The sequence below is a fragment of the Mesocricetus auratus genome, unplaced genomic scaffold (assembly GCF_017639785.1).
Source record: "Mesocricetus auratus isolate SY011 unplaced genomic scaffold, BCM_Maur_2.0 Super-Scaffold_100014, whole genome shotgun sequence".
Taxonomy (NCBI): Eukaryota; Metazoa; Chordata; class Mammalia; order Rodentia; family Cricetidae; genus Mesocricetus; species Mesocricetus auratus.
Genome location: NW_024429197.1, coordinates 73,799,968 through 73,821,721, shown reverse-complemented (window position 1 = coordinate 73,821,721; position 21,754 = coordinate 73,799,968). Strand labels below are relative to the sequence as shown.

The 21,754-nt window shown below is 54.9% G+C and overlaps 1 protein-coding gene across 7 annotated transcripts in view; it reads left to right on the top strand.

The window, feature by feature from the left end:
• The window catches only part of Col27a1 (collagen type XXVII alpha 1 chain), a 116,752-nt gene that overhangs the window by 28,033 nt on the left and 66,965 nt on the right, over positions 1-21,754 (top strand). For all 7 annotated transcript variants that reach the window (XR_005881393.1, XM_021230134.2, XM_013117125.3 and 4 more), the window contains exons 6-13: positions 2,868-2,921; positions 3,843-3,896; positions 11,885-11,929; positions 12,503-12,556; positions 12,884-12,928; positions 14,906-14,959; positions 15,978-16,022; positions 20,556-20,609. Coding sequence is in view for 6 of the 7 variants with exons in the window: in XM_021230134.2 (XP_021085793.1) it covers positions 2,868-2,921; positions 3,843-3,896; positions 11,885-11,929; positions 12,503-12,556; positions 12,884-12,928; positions 14,906-14,959; positions 15,978-16,022; positions 20,556-20,609 (405 nt within the window). In the remaining variant the exon portion in view is untranslated. The remainder of the gene's footprint in view (positions 1-2,867; positions 2,922-3,842; positions 3,897-11,884; positions 11,930-12,502; positions 12,557-12,883; positions 12,929-14,905; positions 14,960-15,977; positions 16,023-20,555; positions 20,610-21,754) is intronic.

Genomic DNA, 21,754 nt, shown 5'->3' with positions numbered 1-21,754 from the left:
GGCTCGCCCCAGGTTACGTGTGCATGATGACTGAAGAACGGGTCTAAGGGCCAAATCCTTGCCCTCAACACATAAAGGATTCATAAAACATCATCTACTGTTTTTTTTTTCTCTCACTGGCACCTTTGTAGGCATCTGGCTGGGCAAAGCGGGTGTGTTTAGCCCATGGTCCACAGGCTGCACAAGGTCAAGGTTGGCAACGAATGAAGCCACCACCATTATAAATTTACTTAAAACATACGATTTTTTTTGAAAGTCACTTGTGCAGATGTCAGGTATGAACTTGGCAGATGACCACATGGTGTTGTAACGTCAGAAGGTTGAAGACACTTGGGAAGTCTCCGTTGTAGAAGCCGTCCTTTGTCTAGGCAGGAATACCTCGGTCTGAGCCTCCTTGTCTCCTTTCTATACAGCGTCAGCTTAACTGCGATCCCGTCAGGGATTTACCTACGTCTAGGCAAAGCTCTCAGCCTTAGTCCGGCCCTCCACTTATCACTGGAGTGTAGATTTTCACTGCACTGTGCTGTGTGTAGAGAGCTTACAACCAGGTTTCCTGACCCTAAATCTTACTGCCAGACCTTGGGTAAACAGCAGCTCTCTGATCTGCCTTCATTTCCTCTTCTGTAGAGTGGAGCTCGTGAATGTTGCTCCTTCATAGATCCGGAGCTAAATGAACTAATATGCATGCAGGGCTTAGAGGAACACTCACTGAATGTCAGGCTGTTAGGATTGCTCTCTCAGGCTTCTCTCCCAAGGGGCCTAACTCCTCCTGAGTCCTTTTCTCTTCCGTTGGCACCCCTGGTGTTCAATGCCACACATGGCTTGTAGTCAAAGTTTTGGCTCCTGGATCCTGGCTTGTAGTGAATGTCCATTCTTGTTAATGCACCTTTGGACAGCGATTATATCCAAGCACTTATAGAGAAATCCATCAGTAACTAAGGAGCCGTGGCCAGGGAGCCAGTCTGTCATGGCATCAATCTTTGTACTCTGAAATGACAGAATAAACACAGTTCACACAGACCCACTCCTGTGAGCTTAGTGTGCCAGCTCCTCTGCCGGCTCCTCTGGTGGGCAAGGTGGGCAGGGAGAATATCTGTCCTTTTTTGGCCACAGGAATCCCTGGTAGCTGGATAGCCTGGGCCAGGCCTCGCACTGTGGACATAAAAGGCGTGGAGCTGGGCTTCTGATTTCAGAGGGTGGGAGAGTATCTCAGAGGGGTGGCCATAATGTCAGGTACATCTGGAGGTAGGGTTCTGCGGAAACATTCCTCCCCTGGGGTACTCAGGGTTCTGGGGACCTACCAAGGAAGGGCTGGCCTTCTATCGGGGCGGTTGGCTGGGAAATGGTGGAAAGGGAAGAGCCTCAGCATTGCAGATAAAGGCTGTGATGTTAGCCAACCTGCTTCCCACCTGCTGGGTCAGCCCAGGCTGTGCTGGCTTCTCTCCCTGAAGCCCGGGCCTGTGCTTCACTGCAGCAGAGAGTGGGTATGCAGAGCACACCTCACAGAGTGTGCATAGCAGGGAGCTGGCAGGGAGGGTCTTTCCAGCCCAGGCCAAGATGGTTTCCGGTGGAGATGGGCCAAGTTAGGATTTGGGAGGTCTGAGTTCTGACAAACAGAAGATTTAGTGGGAATTAAATAGAGTTGTCCAAGCCACCCTTGTGTCACAGCCATTATCCCACTGGGCCTTTGCCTAGAAACCTGAGAAGCCAGTCTGTGTGTGAGTATGCACGCAATGTACATGTCCCTCTTAGAAAAGGGAGGGAACGCTGTTCAGAGAGGAGACCCTTGGCCTGTAGTCCCATTGTGAGCCCATGGCAGGCCCAGGACTTTCATTGAGGTGACAAGGCCAGGGCAGAGGGGATGGGAGCGGGCTGAGAGTTCCTAGCGTTCTCTTGCGGGTGAGAGCTCTTTTTGTCCCTGGGAGATGCAGCCAGTGAGCTCTTTGGCTTTTGTGCTGACCCAGGTTCTGGGAACCAGGATCCTTGAGACAGAACCCTCTCGTGTTCCAGGGATGGACAGTGCTTTCCCCAGATGGAGACTTGCCGTCGCTGTCATGTTCTCACAGGGCACAGTCCTCTCCGCCAGTGAGCTCCCGCAGTCCTGGGAGCCGTGGTCTAGGGTCCAGACTCAGTTCTGTGACCTTATCCCGGGTCCCTGAAAGCTCTTGCTCCTGGCCTCAGTTTCCTTGAAAGTATTTTGGGGTGATACTCTCAGCCCCCAGCCTAGAGTGGGCGTCTAATGCAGTGTGCAGGTGGGAACGGCCGTCAGTGTGTGATCCTCGGGCTCCTGGTGATCGTGGAGGCACATGCAGCTTTTTGGAAAAGGACAGAGTTGGGTGCTTTGACTGTGTCTCTTAGACACTGCTGAGGCTCAGGGAAAGGCAGCTGGCAACACATGAGCAGACTGGTCACCTACAGTGGCTGGGAGCTGGGCATCTTAAACAATGCCGCCGCTGCTGCTGCTTCTAGGAGGGTCCTCCCTGATTGACAGAGGGCCTGGAGGCAGGAAGTACGAGCCATGCCTGGGGGAGGGGCCGGTGTGTGGGTGTGGCCTGGTAGAAGTAGGCAGTGACAACAGACTGGCAGCGCATGCTACACATGAAACCTGTTTTTGTGGGCTTGGCTGGTGGCAGAAGAGCAGAATTTGAAGTGCCTGGGGCCAGATCATGGAAGACTTGGGACACTGGAAGGAATCTGGAGTCTTGTGGTCAGAGGGAAGCAGTGGATGGTGCTGGAGTAAGACAGTGATGGAACTGAGGGGGAGGGTGTCTGAGGGTGAAAACAGGCCGAGTAAGGAAGAGGACGATGATGTGTGGGGAGGGCATTCAAGGTGACACAGTGACCAAGGAAGACTTGCTTTTATTCAGGGACAGAAAGGGGACCCGGGACTCTCACCAGGACAGGCTCATGACGGGGCAAAGGTAAGTTCCAGGAACCCCAGTACTCCACCCTTCCCTGGAGCCTCCAGGAAAAGACCACACGTGACGTCGGGAAGCCCTGAAAAGTGGAAGTGATTTGGTGTTTTCCTTGAAGGCCTTGGTCTATCACAACGCTGAGACTGTCACCATAGCCAACACCACCTTCCTAGGCTCCAGCTGGTGAATCACAAAAACAAAGATTTGGTGTGCAGACACCCCTTGGCAACTGCCCTTTCGCTCAGTGCCCCATAGCTTTCTGTGCGGCTTGCTAAGTGGCGCTGCCACCCAGGGCATTCAGTGCCCTGGAAACTTGCAACTGATCTTCAAAGCCCTTGCAGGTGTGCTCCGGAGCAGAGAGACCTGGTGAATCCCGTGGGGGAGGTGACAGGGCCAGGAACTAGGACTTCCTGGGACTATGAAGCTTGCAGAAGAGAAAGTAGTTAGGCCAAAGCACCTTCCCCGTCTCCTAAGCATCCACCTGAGCCAGGGCCCTGGAGGTCAGATGGGAAGAGAGGACCCGAACTCCAGCGTGCTGTCCACAGGCCTCAAGTAGCATTTTCTAGAGTCTGGAGGAAGGTCTGCTGGCTTCTGTCTGGACCCTGAGGGTTAGGCCTTACATCTCGGCATCTCTAACCAACTGCTAGGCACGCGCATCCCCAGTGGTGAAGACAGCCAAGCAGGGTGGGTATAGAGTGGGTTTAACCATGCCTTTAACATCAGAACCCGCTCTCCAGATGATGTCTTCTGCCTAAGTCCCATATATAAGCCACAGGTGGAACTGGTGAGATCAGGGAGTTGGGGGATGGTGACCTCACCCATTCTCCTGCCCCTACCTTGTTCAGTGACCGCCTTTATGCCCCAGTGAACCTCCATGAGTGGTTGCAGCCAGTCTCCTCACCCGACTCTGTTGTCTGTGTCTTACAGGGCAACATGGGCTTGCCTGGGCTCTCCGGAAATCCAGGACCCTTGGGACGGAAGGTAGGCCTTGGTTCTGTGTTTGGCCTTGGCCATGGGCTTGCCAGCGAGCTTGGCTTTCAGCAGAAGCACTGTGGGGCTACCTGTGCCTCCTGGTTGCAGCTGGGTTCCCGGGGCACAGAACCCATCGGCAAGAAGCGAGAGGTGTTTGAGTCCTGCGTGTACCGCGATTGGGAGCCCCTTGGTGTGAAGTGGGTCCCCTGTGGTGAATGAGGTGTAACTAGACGTGCTCTCTGTGTCTCCCAGTGTGGCAGCCCTCAGGGACTCTTGAGGTGGTTAGAGCACTGCCTGAAAGGCCCCCCCTAACTGAGAGACCCTGGGCCCGTGTCTCAGCTCATGTGCGGTGAGGACAGCCATTTCCTTACCCGTCCCTCGCTGCCTGAGGCTGGCTGTGTGACTCAGGGGGAGGGTCTGGATGCCGCTCTTCACCTCTGAGTCTGAGACACCCCTCACTGACAGGCTGAGGACAAAGGGACGTGCTCTGCGGACGACACATGTTCTTTGTGTGTTCCCTGAGGTTGTTGTGCTGACCCCCTCCTGCCACCTCTTCGGCCACCCCAGGTCTGCCCTTGGTTGTTGTTAGTGGGGCTTCTGCTGTTCTCCTGATGCCTTGGACTCCTTCCTCCCCATCCCCAGCCTCCGTCCCCCATTCTTCAAGAGGAAATTTGCCTCCTTGAAGCCTTCCTAGGCACTCAGACTTTGGGCCACCATGGCCACCTGCTCAGGGACACGGCCCGTCTTAGTTGTTTTCAGCCCCAAGTGCTGCCTCACTACGGGGTACCCGCATGGGGCTTGTGACGCCGGTTCTTCCTCCTGGCACAACATGGAGCTGGTGTGCAGCAGGTGTTCCAGACATGCAGGGAAGACAACCTAGGCCTGAGGCCAATCTCTTTTTGGGAAGATTCCCTCTCTGCTGAAGAGCTGTCCAAACAGACATGTGGGCCTAGGGCTTACTTCCACTCTGGTTCCCAGATGTGGCCCTACTGCCGGCTCCCTAGATCAGTCATCTGGTTTTCATTGGGACAGCCAGAATGTCCCCTGGCTCCTCACTCTGAGGGTCCCCACGACACAGGGAATTGGGAAGGTCACAGCAGAGCTTCAGAGGCCAGCCTGGGCGTGAGAAAGCAGTGTTTGCTGGCATGGTACACCTGCTGCTCTGCATGCACTCGGCCAGTGTTCTGGTACTTTCTGGTGGAGGAGCTGGGAAAGGCCCCCTCAGTCTGACTTGTAAGGCAGCCCGTGGTGGCCTCACTTAGGAGGGACAGGAGGCAGCAGAAGGGGAGGAGGAGACACAGACTGTGCTGCTGCCTGCCTGGGGTTCTGGGGCTCCTTGTGCTCAGCAGATGGCCAAGAGCACTGACAGCCACTGCTCCCTCGTGCAGGGTGAGGCATCTTCTCAGTTAAGGGAGCTCCTCCAGTGGTTGGCCATGTACTCTGTGTTCCTCTCTGGCCCTTACCCAGGCAAACACAGGTGCTCATTTGTCACAGAGGCTTGGCCTAAGACAGGCAAAGACTGTGTCACCCATGTGAGCGTGCAGACAGTTCAGGCCCTGAGATAGAGACCCTCTCGTAGTGGTGGCATTGGGGAGGAGGATGAATGGCTTGGCATCCTTTTCCTGAGCTCAACCCTATAAGCAGTCCCCCATCTCTGGTGACTGTGGCAGCCGCTGTGTCTTGTTGCTCCAGGGTGACTGTGTCTTCTCTGTGGGAGCCCTGAGGAGAAGCAACACAGGTGAACAGAGATGAGGTCAGCTGTTTGCAGCATTGAATTTGGTTCTATCATTCATTCATTCATTCATTCATTCATTTATTCATGAAGTAAGAATGTACTGAACATCTACGATGTGCTGGGCCTGTGCTGTATGAACACAGAACCTGCCTTACAGAGTTTCCTTCATGGAAGTTCAGAAAATAGAAAAAGAGTAAAAATCTAAGGTGTGTTGGAGGATGGAAAGGAGAGAGTTCTGGCTGGGAGAGTGCACTGGGAAACAGGTGGCAATTAAAAGCATCAGAAGGTGTGACTGGGTCTATCTTGGTCAGTAAATGCCTGCCGCCTAAGCCTGAAGACCTGAGTTCAATTCCAGCACCATGTAAAAAGTCACATGGGTTTACATGAGCGTGTGATCCCAGTGCTGGGGAGATGGAGACAAGCCCCTTTCATACCACAAGACAGCGTCTCAACTGAGAGAGGACCTGCAGCGTTCACGCTCAAAAGAGGCGTCTTTATGAGGCAGCTCACTGGAAGGGAATGTGATGGAGACCCACATCTGTCCCCTGTGGTTGTAAGTGCGGGTGAGCCACCTCCGCTGTCCAGAGGTTGGTGGGGAGGTTAATGGGATGTTGTGGTCCCAGCACTCACACAGGGCTGGCACATAACAAACACCAATGAATGAATGAATGAACGAATGAATGAATGAATGATAATGGTGGTCGTGAAAGAGAAGCAGCTGAAGAATTCTTGCTCCTGGTATCATTAATCCTCTAGCCCATTCACAGCTCACCAGAGGAGCTGCCCTTCTCCCCTCCCCCATGGGTCCTGAGCTGGCCTGGTGCCGGCCTTGTGGATGTGGACCGGTGCTTCACGGCAGGAGGCCGCTCTGCCCTCCAGGACCGGAAGGTCCATAGCCAGGTTCTCACTCCGGGCCCAGGCGGGCCTCAGACTCCCGGCGATCCCTCTGTGTCAGCATCCAGCACTAGGGTAACAAACATTACCCTCAGGAAGGTGGGAAGGTTGTAGCCGCTCACAGGTAGGAGCTGGGTACCTCCTCCGCCCTGCTGTGCACGGCAGTCCCTGCGCCCAGTGCGCGGGATCCAGCCCCTGGGCTGAGGCTGACTGGGCAGTGGCGTCGTCCTCAGTGCCCCTGGCTTCCTGTGTTGCTTGCTGCTGTGCCTGTGAATGACCTCTCCGTATCCATCATTAACGCTGCTGGCTTCTCTTCTGGCAGACTCTCTTCCCCGAGTCTCTCCCTAGAACCCTGCCAACAGTTCGCACCCTCACTTCTCAGACCTGGGGCTCATCTTTCGAGTCTCTTGGGTTTCCCCACTTTCTGCTGTTGAATGGCTCACTAACACCCTCAGTGCATTTCTCCAGCTGGAACAGTGCTCTGAGGTCATAATCCTGCACGACCATTGTAGTTTCCCCACAAGAGGTTCAGCACACACCTGCATCTGCCCGGCCCTTTGTCCCGTCCCTCTGGGTGACATCACCCATTGATCTGTCTTGCCAGGACCTGATTGATAACAGGCCTCTGTGTCTTAGCCCGCTGCCAGGCAGACATGACTAATGGAAGGAAGTTGGTATATTGAAGACCACTTCTCTTCTCAACCTCACTTCCCCAGGCTCCTCTGTGGGTCACGGGCTCCTGTGTTCAGTTGGTACTCCCCTCAGGAAGGCGGGATAAAGGTGAGGGCAGAGATGACAGCCCCTGCCTTCCTGAGAACCGGCAGTTCTTCCATGTGTGACACCCACCTCCGCTGGCCTCCTTCCCGTTTCCGCTGGCCTCTCTCCTGCCTCTACCTCTGCCTACTCAGGGCACTGTGCAATCTCCCCAGGCCGAGCTCCATCTCAGGCACCCAGTTCTTTTTTTCCTTTTATTGTTTTTTTTTTTTTTTTGGTTTTACGAGACAGGGTTTCTCTGTATTGTTTTGGAGGCTGTCGGTCCAGCTATTGTTTTTTTTTTAACAATCTTATTTTACATACCAATCCCAGTTCCCTCTCCTTCCCGTCCTCCCTTCCCCCACTTTCTCTCCCCCTGCTCCCCATCCACTCCTCAGAGAGGGTGACGCCTCCCATAGAGACCCAACAAAGTTGTCACACCACTGAGGCAGGTCCAAGGCCCTCTCCCCTGTATCTAGGCTGAGCAAGGTATCTCCCCAAAGAGAATGGGCTCCAAAAAAACTAGTTCATGCACTAGGGATAAATCCTGGTCCCACTACCAGTGACCCTACAAATTGCCTAAGCCCCACCCAACTGTCCCCCACATTCAAAGAGCCTATGTCAGGTTCAGTGTGTCGGTCTGGGGTCAGTGAGCTCCCACTTGCTCGGGTCGGCTGTGTCTGTGGGTTTCCCCAGCATGGTCTTGACTCCTTTGCTCATCGCTCCTCCCTCTCCACAGCTGGACTCCAGGAGTTCGGCCCAGGCACTCAGTTCTTCACCTGCATTCCTTCTTCGTGTGCTCTTGGTGTACCTACCCCCTTCTGGAAGCAGTGACAGTGGCCGCATTGCTTTCGTTCAGGGTTATGCCTCCTGCTGCCTGCCTATCTCCTTGGCTCTGCTCATGGCTCACACTCAGCAGGTTTGTCGGATGGACTAATGGCTACATGAATGAACGAGCTACATGAAAAGTAGTCCCTCCTCCCTCCCCTCCTTAACTTATCACCCAGTGGGGTTGGATGTCCAGTGTCTACTCTAGGTGATCCACTGGCTTGAGAATCTAATGTCGGAGCCTGGAGGGCGTGCTGAGAGAGCAGACAGGCTTAGTCTCACCCAGTCTCTTCCTCTTTGACCCTTTGTCCTATTGTCCGCTGTGGGGTGTGGGCTTCCGGGGTGGCAGGTGAGTTCCGTGGACAGCCTTTGTGTACTGAGCAAGACTGGGGCGGGCCCCTGCTTTCCTACTGAAGTGGAGCCTGGGGGCAGCCTAACTCTGAGCACACACTGGTGTCCAGACCCCCAGACAGGGACAGGATCCCCTCCCTCCTTGCCTGAAGACCAAATAGCACCCCACTGTCTGTGGCAGGGTGAGGTGATGTCTGGTTCCTCCTTGTGCACTGTAAGCAGTGATTAATCTGGCTCCCAAACCAAAATAGAGCGGGTGCTGTATTATAAACACGGGGCCTGCGGAGGCCCGCCTGCCGGGCTGCCAGGGCCCCAGCTCTGCCTCCCTCCCACCTGGCACCTTTCACCCACACACGGAAATCACTGCCCTGGGGCTGCCTTGTGGGATGGGCTGGCCCCCGTAATTGCTGGGGCCAGGAGAAGATAATGGTTTAGAGTCTCATGTCCCCAGCCCTGTCATTTAAAACTGTTTGATAAACACTGCCGCAGAGGCTGCCAGGGAGCCCCCTCTGCACCCCACCTCCCACCTTGACTGTGTTTGTCTGGCTGATCCCACCAGCCTTAGAATAATCACATGCTCACAGTCACATTCAAGGCCCTCAGGTTCACTGATCCCAACAGCTCAGCCCTTCCCAGGGACCTGGAGCTAGTCAGCCTTCTCTTGGGACCTCGCAGTGTCGGTGCAGAGCAAGAGGTAGTCAAAATGACTTTGGTCCCATCCTTTATGGGACTCCCAGCATCCTAACACTGACCTTTGCCCTAAGGATGCTGCTGTGACCCAATGGCTCTGTCTCAGGGAGATGCATCTCTAAGGGGACCTTTCTTCTTCTTCTGGGCTGGTTCCAGCCTCAGTGATTGTGGTCTGAGGGATTTGAGTCACAATCTATGCACTATTCCAAGGAAGCTGTGTCCCTTCCATCCCTGAGCCTCAGCTCTCTCCCTGCCTCCTAGAAGTGATCTGAGCCTCAGTGAGCAGGCACCGGGTTAGGCATAGTGAGTTCTGTCATTCATTTCCTTCCAGCTCTTTCCTGGGTACTGGTTTGCTTAAACCTCATCTGGGATTTAACTGAACACCTCCCTTGTCTTTGGGGGAGAGCAATTGCTTGTGAATTGGTTCTCAGTAGCCTCACCCTCCTGGGAGGGGAAGGGTTGTCACTCTTAGCCCTGGGAGTCTTTGGGCTCCCTTACAGCAGTGCTCCAGGCAAGCAGAGGTGATTGCCCTGCTCAGTCTCACAGCCTAGAGTTCACGCTTGCCTTGGTGCTTCTGTGGGAGAAAGAGGGCTCAGTTTCTTCCTCTTCATGTCACGTCATGCTGTGTCCCTATGTGTCCAGAGCTTCCTGTCACGGCCTCACTTACCTCCTCTGGCCTCCGGCTGCTTCTCTGCCCACATCCATGTCTGTTCTCCTCTAGTCCCATGGCCCCTCTTGTGTTTCTCCAAGCCCACTGAGAGCATTTCTGCCTGGGGCCTTAGCACTCTCCGCTCCAGTTGCCTGGATGCGTTTTCCAATAGCTGACTCCCCGTCCTCAGCTCCTCCTGTCACTCGTCCCTTGGCTGTCCCTGGAGTCACCACTCCTCCCTAGCTAGCTATGCTGTCCTCTGTCCCCTAACTACTTGCTCATAAATGTATATATACATATACATATACATATCATCCAATTTGCCATTTCATCCGTTTTCAGTGCATGAACAATGGTGCTCAGCATTCAGGTTGTTGAGCAGCTGATGTCCGGAACATATTCATCTTGCAAAGCTGACACCCAGTACTCATTACACCCCACCTTCTGCCTTCGGCCACCCACAGTTATCTCTTCTACTTGCTTTGTTTTTAGTTCCTTTCTCGGAATGTAAACTCCCAAGGCAAAGGATGTTGCCTGACTCTTTTTCTTCCCATGTGGAAAACCCTGAGGGCCAAGGCACGCTTCATCAGTGTTTGCTGAGTGAGTGAGTGAGTGAATGAATGGGAAATCAAACAGTAGCTGGTGTTTCTGAGGTTGTTGAATTCAGCGGCAGGCGCCGTGTTTGGCACTTCCCACACAGCATGCCACCCGGCACTGACTTTCACCTCCCCGTTTTATAACTGCTGAGGAATCAAGGCTCAGAGAGGCAGAGTCATTGGCTCTGGTCACGTAGCCAGTTCATAGGTAAGCAGTCCTGGAATCTGTCTGTAAGATCTGTCTGTAAGAAGTGCTTGGATCCTTTTGTCCAGCTGCTGGCTGTGGTCTGGGAGGCTCACCTTGCCTACTCCTGGCCCGGGGAGGATTCTTCCCCATAGCAGGCCTTGATGTAGACAGAGATGCATCTCTTGGTGTGAGATGATTCGGAAGAAATGCTGGGGAAGTTCCCAAGTCTCCCCTCTGAGATAGATTCTGCTGTTTATAGCGAAGACTGCCACTTCCAGTGCATGTTCAGGGTCCCGGATGTTGACATACACCTGTGTGAGGCAGCGTTTATGTGTGTGTAGAGCATGTGCACTTGGGAACTGGGACTATGCAGCATGTTAGAGCCCCGAGTTTGATCCCCAGCACCACACAAGCCAGATGTGGCGGTGCAGGCCTGTGACCCCAGCACTTGGGGAGTGAATGTAGCATGGTCAGAAATTCAGTGTCATTCTTGGTTACATGACAAATTGGAGGCCAACATGGGCTGCATGAGACCCTGTCTTAAAAAAGAAAGAAACAAAGGAAGGAAACAAGGAAGAAGGGAGGGAGGGAGGGAGGGAGGGAGGGAGGGAGGGAGGGAGGGAGGGAGGGAGGGAGGGAGGGAAGGAAAGAAAAAAGAAGCAAAGTGTGGGAGTAAGTCTGTCAGGATTTCGACGTGGCCAGGTGTCAAGAGCCTGTGCTGAGGGGCAGGCTGCTGTCCCTTGTCATAGACTCTCAGGGGTCCTAGAACTGCAGAGCAGAAGGGACTCAGAGTTCCAGATCCCCCAACCTGAGAGCCACCACGGAAGGGGAGTCACCCACCAAAGCTGCACAGTAAGTCAGGGACAGTGTGAGTCTTAGCGTAGCTCTGGTGTGAGCGTCTGCCAGCAGTCCGCACTGTCAAATGAGGAGTCACGGCTGCACTGAGCATCCAGGTGGCCTTCTTTCCCTTGGACTAGGAGCACAGGCTGTGAGGAAGGAGGCTGTGTCTCCGGTGACACGGTCACGGTACGTGAGCTGGAGTGGGTCCTGATGGCAACAGTTCGATACCGTGTCCCTGTTCCTTATGTGACAGGCCCTTTGCTTCCGAGTCTGACTGCCTCCAGCTCTCTGGATTCCAAAGGCAGGGTTGGGATGTGGACCAGTGTGTCACAGTCGCTCCCCCTACCCCCATCCTCTGCTCTAACAAAAGATGGCACCAGAGATTTCTACGAATGCCATACAACCTGCATCCATGCGGGGAATGTGTTCCCTATCCCCCGCCACAGAGCCTGATGCCAATTCTTCACCCCGCAGGGACAAAAGGGCCATCCTGGAGCAGCAGGGCACCCTGGAGAACAGGTGAGGCCTGTGTGCACTGCCTGGTTTCCCTCTTCCTGTCCTTGCTTGGTACCAGCCTGTTCCATGGACTGAGATTTTCTGGAGCCGCAGAACAAGGCCATGGGACTCCCCCACCGCCATCAGCCCCCCCACTTACTCAGTCAGCCACACTGTCTTGGAAGAGCCTGTGTCTGTACTGCCCAGCCCAGCCCAGGGCTGGCAGAAGCCCCTGGACTCTGGTTAGAGCCATGAATAGCTGGCCTGTCCCAGGCGATGTTAGGCGATATTATCCCTTCCATTTGCCTCGGGGTTTGCAGGAATTCTGGTCTCCTGGCCCAACTCAAACAGCGGTCCTGCCAGGGGACAGCCAGCCAGGCCTCTTCTGTGCTTTCTTATTTTGAGCCTGGAGCAGGTTTTGTCCCCAGAGCTGGTCTGACCAGTTTCTAGAGAGGTGGGCTTGGGCCCCAGCAGGCCTTGCTTCTTCCCTCTTGGCCTCCCGTTCTCGCCACAGGCTCCCTCCCCCACGCCTGGACCCTGCCTGAGCTGCACAGGGCGTCCGTCCCCTCTCCTAACATTTCCCTTGTTCCTTTTCAGGGCCAGCCAGGACCTGAGGGCAGCCCAGGGGCCAAAGGTTACCCTGGCAGGCAGGTGCAGTATATGCTCTGGAAGCTGTGACCGTGGTGCTGACCCGAGTGCCCCAAGCAGCGGGAGGCTGTGGGCCTTAAAGCTGCCCCCGGGGGTGGGCCCGAAGGGCTGGCCGGGTGCTGGACATGGCAGCCACGCTGCAGGCTAGGGGCTTCTGTGGGAGAGCTGGAGCTAAGAGAATGGCTTCCAGAGATGCCTTCTATCCAGTCTCCCCCTGAGCCATCCCCGGTCCAACCCAAGAACAGCTGAGGTCCAACACAAGACTGCCCCTGGGACACTGGCAGCAGGGGGCGTCTACATATGGCCTTGCTGCCTGTATTTCTGTTTCAGGGGTTCCCTGGACCTGTAGGAGACCCTGGTCCCAAAGGCAGCCGGGTAAGTGGGTTTTGGCTAGTCCCACACAGGTGAGGGTGTGAGTAGCCATCACTTGCCCCTCTAACTGGTCCATGGGATGTCAGGGCTATTAGGAGAGTTGGGGCCAGGTGATGGCAACCACTGAACTCCATCTGCCTAGAACTGCCAAGGAGGCACTCTACATGGAATCTCCCAGAAGCTATCAGGAGGTAGAGAAGGTTCCGGGTCTGTTGGATAGGGGAAGTGGAGGGGAAAGACAAGGACACAGGTCGTGTTGGGCCTAGGTAGCTCTGTTCACGATGCACGCCGTGACACTGCTGAGACAGGACCCGGGTGTCCTGAAGTCGGAGCCTGCTGTCTCTCAAGAAAGGCAAAGCAAGTGAATCCCGTGGCTGTCTGTCAGGGCAAGTCCCCTATGACGTGACCTCTTCTGAGCCAATGCTATTTACACCCTGGCAGGTTGGAGGGCCAACATGGACACATTATTGGTGTAAATCTCTGCAGCAGTCTAGTGGACACTGCCCAGACCAGCCCTGGGGTCTACATGACTGACTCAGAGACCCCCTCGGCCACTGACTCCAGGTGGTCACTAGGCCTCTTCAAGCACACTCACTGTGAACACAAGCCATGAGTTCTACACAGAAGGGTCAGGACAAGTACTTAAGATGATGGTTGTTATCAAGGGGCAGGCATGTGGGCAGGGAGAGCTGCTACTAGTCTCTCTCAGTTGTGTGTGTGTTCGTGACACACTGCTTAGGGGTGTGGACTTAGGAACCACGGGTCTTGAACTCGGGGAGATCATATCTGCTACACTATAGCTGTGTGACCACAGGCAAGCTCCCTTACCTCTCTAGGCCTAAATGTTCTCACCTGTATAGAATTCTAGCTAACACCTCCTGCCAAGAGTGTGGTGAGGATGCCATAATTTAATCAACATATAGGCTGCGTTTGTCCTAGAATAGCTGTGGATTCAGCCCAACCCATCATGAAATAATAAACTTAAAACATTCTATAAGAGCTGTGTTTCTGTGTGTGTGATTCCCCACACACTCTGTAACTTGATTGTGAGCATCAAGGGTGAACTCTATAGATGACAACTTTCTCACAATGTACAAGATAGGACACATCACGTGCTTAGTGTGTGCAAAGCATTGAGTCGGCTGGCAGGCAGTGTGAGCTTGGCAGCATTTGCTTTGCTGTGGCCTCATTAAACCGTGGCACAGCATCTAGAGTGTGGAGTGCCATGAGCCCTGTGCTAGATCCCTCACGAATTTACCAGAGGACAAGGAGGCAGAGAGAAGCACCGTTTGCAGCATGCTCGATGGAGCGGCATGCTCGATGGTGCTGGCTGCATGCTGGGCCTTAGACAGGAGAGCACGCAAGGTGGGCTATGCATGTCACGGGTCTACCACCGTGAGGCAGGCAGGGTACGCCTGGTTGTGGGCTCAGGGGGAACATAGGTCTGGGGACTAGAAATCAAGTACATTCTCTCTGGGCCAGGGACACAGAAAGGTGACATACCTGTGTGACCTTTGAGCTGAACACAAATGAACTGAAGCAAACTGGTAGCAACTCTAGTCTGTGGGATCCCTGCCAGGGTTAGCTCAGGAGCACGCAGGTGCCTGACACAGTGTCGGTTCTCTGGGGTGGCCATGCTGACTGGAGGGACCACTGTAGGGAAGACCCTCAAGGCAGGCAGATCTCAGAGCCCTGTAGTGTCTAACCTGGGTGCTAGCTTCCTTCCACAGGTCCCAAGCTGGGTGCTGGGCCTCTGTCATCCTATGCAACCCTCCCTGGCGTGAGCGTATGTGCCTTTGGACTACATCGTGGACGCAGCACCATGCAGTCCACGGGCATATACACTTGCCTCAAGGTCTATGTCGTCGAGGACCGCTGGAGCCACCATCACAGAGGACCCGGCTGCAGGATGGCAGCAGGGCGGCTGGGCTATCTGCACCCCACGCTCAGCCTCTCTGATCTCCACCTGTTCTTTCCTAGGGTTACATTGGACTCCCCGGGCTCTTCGGCCTGCCGGGGTCGGATGGAGAGCGGGTAAGCCCTCTGGTCTGTGCCGCCTCACCCCTTCACAGCCACCCCGCTGCTGCAGATTGCCAGCTGAAGATGTGCACCCCGAGGGGGCACCTGGCCAGGGGAGGGCGGTCGGGGCCAGGAACAGCGTGTGTGGGAGGGGCAAGGGAGAGGGGCCCCGGCCATGTGCTCTAGGTGCTTGGGGGGACTGGAGCTAGAGAAGGGACTGCGGGGAGCCTCACCAGCAGCAGACACGTGCCTAAATGTCAGTTCCGCAGGGGTGGCCAGTCGGCCGTTTTGTAAATGAAGTTTTATTGACCACAGCCGTGCTTATAGCTTGCCGCTGTTTGTGGCTGCTTTCCTGCTACAGTGACAGGGCTGAGTAGCTGTGACAGAGGCCACCCACGGAGCCCCACGTAGTCTCTCCCCTCTTGTGCACAAGCGTCCACTCATTGCTGGCACAGACACTTGGCTGCTTTGTAAAGCCATGTGTAGCTTGCCTGGGAGAAGGGTGGGGACACAGGCCAGGTGTCAGACGCCAGAGCAGGCATCCCAGGCAGGGCCAGGGGACACCATGGATGCCTGACACTGTCCTGCCTGAGTCCTGGGGGGTGAATATAGATCATCTTAAGGGTGCATAGGTTTAAGATTTCCCAAGATGTCATGTCTTCCAGACCAAGTGTCCAAGTCAGGAAGGAGCTGCCCACAGTCCCTTGGGGCTGGCGACTTTAATACATGCTCCTTCCTCCTCTGAGCCTGTGCTTGGAAGCTCAGCTGTAACCCTGTCATTTAGCTAAATATAGAGCACTATATAAAGCAGAAGACGATGCACTCAGTGAGCACCTGCTGAATGCCAGGAGTGCTGTCAGCGTCCTTTAGGACGCCCCCCATAGGTGTCCATGAGTCCCCGCGTCCCCATCTGTCCCATGAACATAGGGCTGGTCCCGCTGTTCCAGACATTCCAGACTACTTGGGTCGTCATCCTGGGTGAGGTGGGGGTGCCCCTGGCACTTGATGATGTCTTTCTCCTTTTCCCGTACAGGGCCTCCCTGGTGTTCCTGGCAAGAGGGGCGAGATGGGTAGGCCGGTAAAGATTTTCCGTGTCTATTACGCAGACTCTACGGGTAGCCCCACCTCCCGCTGGCCACGCTGCACTGGTGGTCCCTGAGACCGCGCTGTCTGCCTCTCTGCTCTGCTTCTCAGCTGTGGGTGTGGGCGGGAGGCCCAGGTACAGCTGCGGGCCTGAGGTGCTGCCCGGGGTTCCTGCTGCTCCTGGTGGCTCCTCTGTCCCCATGTGCTTCAGCGGCTTTGTGTTGGGGCTTCCGTCCAAGTGTTTGTGTTAGTGGCCAGCCGATGACTTAAGTGCTCACCCAGACAGCATGCCGTCTCCACAGCGTCAGGTCCCCCACTCCGTCTGTCTTCATTTGTGCATACCCAAGGCCATACGGCCACAGAGTGTGGTAGGCCACGACAGGAGTGGTCCCACCGCCAACCCAAACCCGCTGGTTCTGTTTAGGCCTCTCTGTTGCTATAATGGGTTAGCTTTCCTCTTGTTCGGCTATTGGTAGGCATAAAGAGAAAGGCAAGGCCCAGAGAAGCTAAGTATCTTGTCCGAGGCACCACAGCCACTGAAGAGTTGAGTTGGGGACACCAGGGACTGACTCTTGGGGGCACAATACGGTTTCCTGGACTCTGCTAGGAAAGCCATTGATTCCAGAAAGGGAAACTGAGGCTGAGAAACAGAGAAAGATGCTCAGCATCCCTCGCTAGCGAGGCCTTGTGACTGTCACTGAGACATCTTCCTTCCACGCCTGTTCCCATGGGTGGCTTAGCTCTCTGCTGCCTCCCTGATGGTTGCTGTCCAGCCTCATCTGCTCAGGCCTGCCATTGGCTACAGAATGCAAGTTACTTGGCCAAGGTCACACAGCAAATTGTTAGCAACGTCAGGATCTGAACCTGGGAGCCTTGATAACACAGGTTGCTTTCCACATGGCCTCTCTTCCCTCCATCCAGCCCTTTCTCCTCCAGAGGAGTCATGGCTCTCACCCCTCGCCTCACTCCCTTGCTAGAAAGAGAGTGTGATTCTGAAAGAAGGTCCAGATATAAAGTGTTGGCAGTTGGCTAGAGCTGCAGGGCTGCTGGCCCGGCTGGTTCTGTCTTATGCCATGTCCCAGCTGGAGTCTCTCATTGCTTCTAGAGAGAGGCGGCCCTGAGTCCTTTTGTCCAGCTCTCTCTCTGGATCAGTCACCAGTGCACTGGGGTGCCTGGTGGCACCAGTTAGCCCCACAGTGCTGCATACGGCCTGGACCCGCCTGCTGTGGCTGGGCCCACAGAGTCAGGAAGGCAATCCAGACACTGGACCAGACGGCCCAGGACTGACTCAGAGGTGCTGAGCGCTTGCCCAAGGACACACAGCTATCTGGTTCAAGACAGGGCTTCCTGCCCTGGGTTTTTTTCCAGATATCAGATAGGGAGGCAGGGAGCATATATTTCCACATGACAGAAACTGAGGCCCAGACAGCTGAGCTAGAGGTCTTGGTATCCATGATCTAGATGTGAGCCAGAGCTGTCCCAGGGATCTCGGTGAGACTTCTGCCTACCTGTCTCCATCTCTTTTCCCTTGGTGATGTTACGCTAGTGGATTTCCTAGCTGGCTTCACAAACCAGGATAGGACATGGTCTGCATCAAGAAGCCGGGGAGCTGGGAGCCTCACGGGGCTGGGGGAGGGGGCGCTTCCCCATTGGCACATTTCAAGTACTGTAGGAAGGGTGCAGGCCAGACCTGTGCAGGGACTTCTAGACATTAAGGGATTTATCTATTACACTTTTTAAAAGTTGGTGGCTCCTGGAGGCTGCTGAATAGTCCCATGGTGGGTACCAACCCCGACTAGTGGTGTAATGGTGCATTGCAGCTCGCAGGGGACTAGACTGAGTTAATGATGCAGACTTAGCTCCATCTTGCTAGGGTGTGAAGGGGGTGACTGATTTGCAGGCTTAGAGACAGAGTGAAGCTCAGGAGGTCATCTGTTGAATGCTTAGCCTGGCCCTGGGCCTGTGTCCACCCTGGAGCAGAGGAGCAGATTCTAGAGTCAGGAGCGTGGGGTCTGGGCCGTTGGCACGTTGCTGTCCACACCTCAGGCTCTCTGAGCTGGCGCCACCAGAAGAGAGGGAGGAGCTTTGCCTCAGTCTTTTTTCTTCTGCTGGGCCTGGAGCTGTTTGGTAGGCCCGGCAGTGAGCCAAGTTCATTCCTTGGGCCGTGGGCCAGGCTCATCACACAGACCTCAGGTGCTGGGTGTGGCCACATGCTAGGGCGTGGAGTGGCAGGAGCTTTGAATCACAGTCTACCACCAGTGCAGCAAACTGCTGTTCACCTAGGCTTGCTTTGTCTCAGACCACTCATAACTGTTCTAGCACCTTAGAAAGCTTTAGTGTTTTCTAACAGTCTTTTAAAGCAAAATCCCTAGACCCCCAGAGGTTGCCCATCCATTAGAGGCGCAGCTGGAGATGGAGGAGAGCTGGTCCCCAAGGCCATCGTGTACATCCGGGCAGAGCCAGATTTAGTGTGCGTTAGTCTGGAGCTGGGGTGGCCTTTAAGATACTGAGCTCCCTCTAGTTCCTCTGCTCATGCTTCGTGTGAACACAAAGAAAGAGAGCAGGTCTAGGGCGGGACTTCCTGCCTTCAATCCCCACCATGCTATCCCGTAGCTGTGTGACTTTGTACAGGTTTCTTAACCTCTCCGAATCTCTTGATATCGATACAGGATCAGCATAGAGTCCCTTTCATGAATGAGTCTGTTGGGCGAGGTTGTCAACTGTCATGGCTTTGTTGTGCAGTGGTTCACAGGCTGGCTTAGTCTACTGCTGAACTGTAGCATTGGAGTTTGGATTCAACCTTCAGAAGGCAATGTCCTGAGTCTCTCCTTGGTCTTGATCAGGCTCTTAGAGCCTTCTGGATAGTAGCTCCGGGATGACTCGGGACTGTTGGCCTGGCTGTTGGTTTGAGTGGAGAGTTGGGCCAGTGTAGAGCTGCCCTGTATGCAGAGCCCACCTGATGCTGCTACCTAGAAACCTCAGGCCTTGCATACAGGATGGACAAACAATTCCCCAGGTTTCCCAGGCTAGTGGAGCCTCATGCTTGGGTTGATGGTCTCCTCCCTCCCTTGCCTTGTTTGGGGGTCAGGCCTGGCTAGCACATCCTTTGGGATCAACCCCTCAGTTGGCACATCACACAGCTGCCTGGGGAAGCCAGGGTGTCCCTGGTCACCTCTAGACCCTGAACCTAAAGAACAGAATAGGCAATCCCTCGGCCTTGTCACTGGGACCATACGGAGCCAGCCCGGGAGCTGCACACTGTCCTCACTCCATGAGGAACTGCCTTCCTACCTTGTCCACCCCCATCCCCGCCACCACCACAGAGGGAAAGTCAGTGCCTTCAGAAGGTGTCCCATTTCACAGCCCAGCTGACCAATGACTCCTGCCCCACAGGGTGACAAGAGTCAGCGTTATGGCAGAGGTTCTGGACTGGAGAAAGGCTAGTATCGGGTAGACGAGGTTCCAGGGGTGTGGGAGGAGGAAGCTGGTATGGGTCAGATGCACTCCACAAAGACATGGCTGTGTGTGGATGCACTCGGTCACTCCACGTGCCAGGCGGGCACTCCCACTCCTGCTCATGCCAGGCTGGGCCCGGGTGAAACTCACAAGAGAGGAACTGGACAGAAGCCAAGCCTAGGCTCTCAGCCGAGCCACAGAGTGGTCTGATGGCCTTCGCCACGGGACTTCCTGCCTGAGCCTCAGCTTTCCCCATCAGTTAAATAGGATCAGTCACCTTTCCGTCAGCACTAACGGCAGACGGTGCTGCTTCCAGGCATCCACGCAGATACTGGGTCAGGACCCCTGCTCGGGTGCAGACCACGGCACTGCTTCTGGTGTTGTTGCTTTGGTTTCCTGCTCTCACTGAATAGTTCAGAAGTAATAGCAACCCAAAGTGTCAGACTCTTCCAAGGGGATCTTCACAGTCTGTCAGGCAAATGTGAGATTTCTTGTCATTCATCTTGGAAAAGCCACAGTTGGAATGGGAAGAGGGGAAGGGGGTTACAGGCTCTATCTGCATCCCTCCCTTTCCTTTGAAGCAGGAATGGGTCCCCACCCCCACCACAGGACTCCCTACAGCTGATGTTTTCCCAGCTGCCTGGCTGCCTAGGGGTGCGAGGCTTCTTAGTCAGGCCACAGAGGGCCTGAAGGGCCAGACCTGTCCAGGGCCAGTGGCCCAGCCTCTCTGTGACATAGGGCTGATCTTTCCTAGCAGTGTGACCTTATGTGACCTTGCCTTTTATTCTGTCACAGCCTTAGATTGTAACATAGGTCTAGGTCTGAGCCTAGCCTCCTGCCCTTAGTCCTTGTCATTGCCACCCCACTGGGAGCAAGTCCTAGACCTGGGGTGGCACCTGTCCCATCGCTCAGATTGGTGAGGCCTGTCCCTTCGTCCCATGTGTGCTGATATTTGTGATCTGAGGAGTGAGCCAGCTCAGACATTATCCTTGCATCCACTGGGGGTGTGGCTCGGAGCCAAACTGCAACCTTGAGTGCTAACCTCCTCATTTCTTCTCTTTCCTTCCCTCAGGGCTTCCCTGGAAACTCTGGGGAAAGAGGCCCTCCTGGACTGGATGGGAACCCTGTAAGTACCTCCAGGGCTTGTCAAAAGGCCAGAGAGTCTAGGGCTCAGACAGACCTGGGTTGTCTGCTAGCTGGGTGCCCTTGGCAGAAAATGAAAGGATTTCTCTGAGTCCCTTTCTTTTGTGGGTTTCTGTAGCCTCCTGGGAGCCTACCTACTGTGCCCAGTCTCTGGGGCTTTTGTCTGACAGAGAGACCCCAACTGATACCTGGAGGAGGCACCGGAATTATTTATAGGTAGTTTGGCTTGGGAAAGGCAGCTGCCGCAGGCTTTGTTGGAGGCAGAGGCAAGTTCACAGACATCTTCAGTTTTACAGTTTGCAAACACGCAGAGGCCCAGTTTGCCTGCAAGGAGATGGTTGGCCTGTTCTGGAAAGTCCCCTTGTTCTTCCCTTCCTGCCCTTCCAGGCCCTGGGTGGGAGAGGACGCTAATGTCAGCCTGGGTGCAGACCATGCCAGCGTTCTCAGGAGCACCTGCTCTGGGGCTCTCTACCAGAGTAGCCATGCCAAGCTGTGCCCACGGGGTCCTCCGTCAACACTCTACCATGTGTCTGTCCATTTCTGTGCTGTAAACGCTCCTGAGCCTGACCTACCCAGCTGCCCCAGGGGAAAAGCTGGGTCCTGACCTAGCCAGGGAAGTGAGTTTGTCCCTTGATAAACCACTCCAGTTCCCCTCTGGAAATGCAGGTCAGAATGCATGCTTTAGAGAAGGGGAGGCCATGACCACTGCAGGTGTTCAGTGGACAGTTGTCATCAATGCTAAGCACTCATAAGGTACCCTCTGGTATTGGTCCGTTGCACTTGATGGAGAGCCAGCTGGAGCAGAGAGGGGAGGGGAGAGCAGGAATGGCCTGTGGGGATGACTGGATAGCTGGGGTAAGGAAACGGGTGTGAGGTCTCTCGGTGGGGCAAGATGCTTTTCAAGGGTTTGCAGGGGGACCTAAGGCCTTTGTGCAGGCTCCCTTCTCAATGGGTTAGCATCACACCAAAGGATGTGGCCTTCTGGAAGTTTCCCTGGGTTGGGAGAGATGTCTTTCTCATTAGGGTCTGGAGGAATAAAACAATTTCCTGACCTTGGAATCAGCTCTGCCATAGAGTTGCTGAGGGACGTTGGCAAATCATTTCCCTTCAGGGAAGTTCCACAGTTGT